General features: G+C 38.2%; 1 protein-coding gene across 1 annotated transcript; it reads left to right on the plus strand.

Annotated features, from left to right (window-relative positions):
* The first annotated feature begins 30 nt into the window (after positions 1–30).
* Positions 31–908, plus strand: LOC140986982 (uncharacterized). The gene has a single exon (XM_073455435.1). The coding sequence runs from the start codon at positions 54–56 to the stop codon at positions 792–794; it is 741 nt and encodes a 246-aa protein (XP_073311536.1). The 5' UTR covers positions 31–53; the 3' UTR covers positions 795–908.
* Positions 909–4,203: the final 3,295 nt, after the last annotated feature.

The raw sequence follows: 4,203 nt of genomic DNA on the forward strand, positions 1-4,203 counted from the left end.
TATATTTGAATCCATTGGTCTTCTCTTTACTCAAGCTTCTCCGTTCCATTTTCATGGCGGAAAGTTTAAGAGCTCTGAGTTCCTTTACAGAGCACAATTTGGTTAGGGAGACGCTTTCTTTTCTCTCCTCGGATCCTCTCTTCTTGACCTTCTTCACTTTTTACGCTGTCATCCTCCTTTACTTCCCATCTCTTTTCCTCAGCTTCGCGCTGTCTCCGGTGCTTATTTCCACCGCACTTCTCTTGCTTTCACTCCTTAGATTCGGCGCCGCAGCCCAAAACCCCGTTCCGCAGGAAAAAGCAGCCACTCATAGTGGACCCGATTGCTCGGAATTCAATCCCATTGAAACACGGTCGCTGTTTTTGGATGATCAGAGCCTTACAAGGATGCCATGCGTATCGGTTGCAAATGCGAAGCATGAGTTTGTTCGGAGCCCTTATTTTACCGATTCTTTCGTTGAGTGGGACGTCAGGGCGCCGCTGGAGGTCATATACGAAGAGTACGAAGGCCAAGAGGCGGAGGAAGACGAAGCCGTCTCTCTGGAGAAGGGAGAATCCCAGATGAATGTCTTACAGAGATACGCGTCTCTGTCGTTGTTCTACCCAGAGTCTGACAATTCGTCGGAAGGGGATTCCAACGCCATCTTAGGCTGCGACTCGCCGGAGAATTTGTTCTTCCGGTGGGAAGATGAGGACGATAGAGACGGTTTGATCGAGATCACACTCGACGAGAAGAGGATGGGCGAGGTTGATGGAGATAACCTGATCGAGATTGATCTCTCGACGGTGAGATAGCTAGAGTGCATTTCTGATGAGGTGACACGGATTTGCCGGCAAGTGACGATTTAGGTTTAATTAGGTGTAATTAATTAACGTTTACAGCTGCTTCGTTATTATGAAAGAAAATAAGCATGCCACTCACGTATATATATGTAGTATATATATTAATATATGTATAAATATGAAAGATTGGTCGACCCAATTTATATTTTAACACAAATAATATTTTTTTTATTAATGAATCAGCTCGGAATGAAGAGATGTTGGACTTTGGGTTTTGGCAAAAACTTGTGTGAGACGGTCTCACGGGCAGTATTTTGTGAGATAGATCTCTTATTTTGGTCATCCATGAAAAAATATTATTTTTTATGCTAAGAGTATTACTTTTTATTGTGAATATCGGTAGGATTGACCCTTCTCACAAATAAAGATTTGTCACAAAAATATACTCTTTAAGTTTTTATCTAATTGAGGATTTTAGTACCGTTGGTATCCAATAAAGGATGGAAGTGAGCAATTAATTAATCATCACAAAATCCAAGGCTTTTTCGTAAGGAGTGATTTGCCCTCGCATTTTTTTGCTTTCTATATTTAAGCTTCTACGTATGTTCGAGAATGATAGTTTAACATGGATCTTGAACTCGACTTTAAGTCCCATAGGATGATTTAATGATGTAATCGGAAAATTAAGACACAATTTTGAGGATGATCGTCAAATTGTTCTATTGTTTTTGTCTGTCATTTCTGATTTAATGATGAAATGATGACTGAAATCCATCTGACTATAAAAAGATTCAACATCATATTACTAAGTTCTTGTTCTTTTTACTCTCCCTAATCGACATCATATTACAAAGTTCTTGTTCTTTTTACTCATCCCTAATGGGTATGTCTCAAATGTTATTCAAGATTTAAGTTGACGGAAAGAACCCTTTTTTGCCTTTTAATTTATGGGAAGAAACTTCTTTTTTTTTTTTTTTACTTTTTTTAAATCATGGAAATAACTTGTTTGTGTAGCACTAGGAGAAAGTTGTCCTTCCAATGTCAAATTAGGATAACTAAAAATACTGAGATTTAATAATATCACTCACACAAACCATTTTTAAAAAAAAAAAATATGTGAATGTTACTTGTTTTTATTTATTTTGAGTCTGGAAAGATTTGTTACAATCGGATCATAACTTATTCAAAACTTAAAGATTTTGATATCAGAGTCATATCTCTTTTCCAGATCCAAATGCCCAAAGCACCACTATTTTATGTAGATAACTTTATAGGGCAGGAAACCATGCGAAATCCTATGCACTTTATTATGAACATCAGTGGTCAGACAACTTGGTTTTCTTATTTCAAATTTATAATAAAACATATATTTGTAATAATATTGAAGATATTACGCACATACATGTAAATATCAATATATTTTTCTCCATAAAATTGGCTTTATTTAGAAAGAGATAGATCTAAAGATATTTATATATAAAACACGAGGAGTGTGGGGACTCGGACGCTAATCATGTTCTTATTCGTCATTGGGACTAATTAATCAATTATAATAAACAAAGTCTAAATTTTTTTTTTCAATATAATATCAAATGCGGAACGTAATGGAATCACTCTACTATACATATCAGTATAAAAGTCAAGTACAAGTTTTGTACTATATACAATCATTTACAAACTAAGGTTCAACTACTAAATATCAAATGTTCAACCCTATCTCAGATCAAGTCCGTAGTCTCCACTCTAATCACGATCTCTCTCTTCATCTCCTCGACCCTGAACCTGTCCCACCTGTTGTCATGCACACATACAAACACGACAACAGCCGGATAACTCCGGTGAGAACAAATCCCAGTATAAATCAACGAAACCTGCAATCATATAATTAATATAAAGCATGAAGCAGATATCAGATATATATCAAAATCTGAAACATAATTAATATCAAACTATCAATCATACTCATGACTCCACGGCTCAGACTAGACTCAATCCTAGTCTAGGGATCCCGGTTTCCAGAAGTTGGTATTCCTATATCGACCAACAGTAATAGAAGAAACTCCGATTCTATCCACGTCGATATAACCAAACATCCAGTGTCTTGACCTATCCGTCACAGACTGTGGCACTATCGCCAATACACTATCTTGTGACATCGTGCAATGTGCCCGTGGCGATCCCGCCACTATCAGGTACTTCTGTCACAAGATCACTCGTCTAAACACATGCTCTCTATACATCAATAGAACAAGCATATCAAATCAAATCAATGCAAATAATAACAAATAGTATGTGATTTAGGGAAACACAAGTATATCCTACTTGTGTCGATCTCCCAATACCACGTTCACTTATACCTTCCGTTTGTCGTCTCGGTCTGAAGCAATATCAGTTCTGAACTCAAGACTGTCTTTGTAAATCTGAAACGGTATATCGAGAATCATAATATCAATATTCCATTCTCAATTCAACACTGAATCTGATTAATCTGAATTTAATTCAAATCATCGACATAACGGCACAATCTCAATATCCCCGTAAATACCATATCAACAGATATCAATTACCAATCATAACCCATATCCAATACAATCTCTAAGCCAGTCACAATTCAAATCTGTCCAATACCACTCAATATAATCTGAAAAATCATAACAAATTCGTAATCAATCTGTTTTTCAATCTGCTTCGATTCTATGATGTCTAACGTATCAAGAACATTATATAGGAATCCTATTCAATTCTGACAATAGCATAATTTCAAAACATATCAAAACGTAACAAAACTTACGTCCAGTTGGAGCCTGCGTCGATAGGAACACAGTACTGAAGTCGGATTGAAAATCGGACGGACGGATCTTCCGTAAACTTCAAATTTCTAAAAAAAAGGCGTAAGGATTTTTCACAACTTTCCTCTGGAGCTTCTCTCGATTTCTTCTGTTGAATCTCAAGAGGAATGTTGGACGTACAAATTATATACGTCCAACAAGAATGGCAAAGACAAGTGTCGAATTTCTGTCCAGCATGCCTCGCGCATATGCGCGTCGAATACCGGCGCATATGCGCGAGACTCTCGGTCTCGGCGCCTTGTCTTCTCGGCTGCTCGCGCATATGCGCGCCTTTCTCGGCGCACATGCGCCACAATCTCTGGAATCGACATCCTGAAATCCAGCCTCTCGCGCATTTGCGCGCCCTGTCTCGTGCATATGCGCGAGAAGTTCTGTCTCGCACATACAGCTCCCGAACAACTGGCGCATATGCGCGCACCACTTCCGCGCATATGCGCCAGAACCTCTGGCCTCACTTTCCTCTTACTCATACATGATCTCCATTCATGCCTCGGAATGGTCCGTCTATCATCATATAAATTTATCGATAAATCATCTCAGATTAACAGGATAAAAATCTCGGGCATTACATT

The sequence above is a fragment of the Primulina huaijiensis genome, chromosome 1 (genome assembly GCF_012295235.1).
Source record: "Primulina huaijiensis isolate GDHJ02 chromosome 1, ASM1229523v2, whole genome shotgun sequence".
Taxonomy (NCBI): domain Eukaryota; kingdom Viridiplantae; phylum Streptophyta; class Magnoliopsida; order Lamiales; family Gesneriaceae; genus Primulina; species Primulina huaijiensis.

Coding starts and splice junctions, on each gene's coding strand:
- LOC140986982 (XM_073455435.1), top strand. CDS start 54: ATGGCGGAAAGTTTAAGAGCTCTGAGTTCCTTTACAGAGCACAATTTG.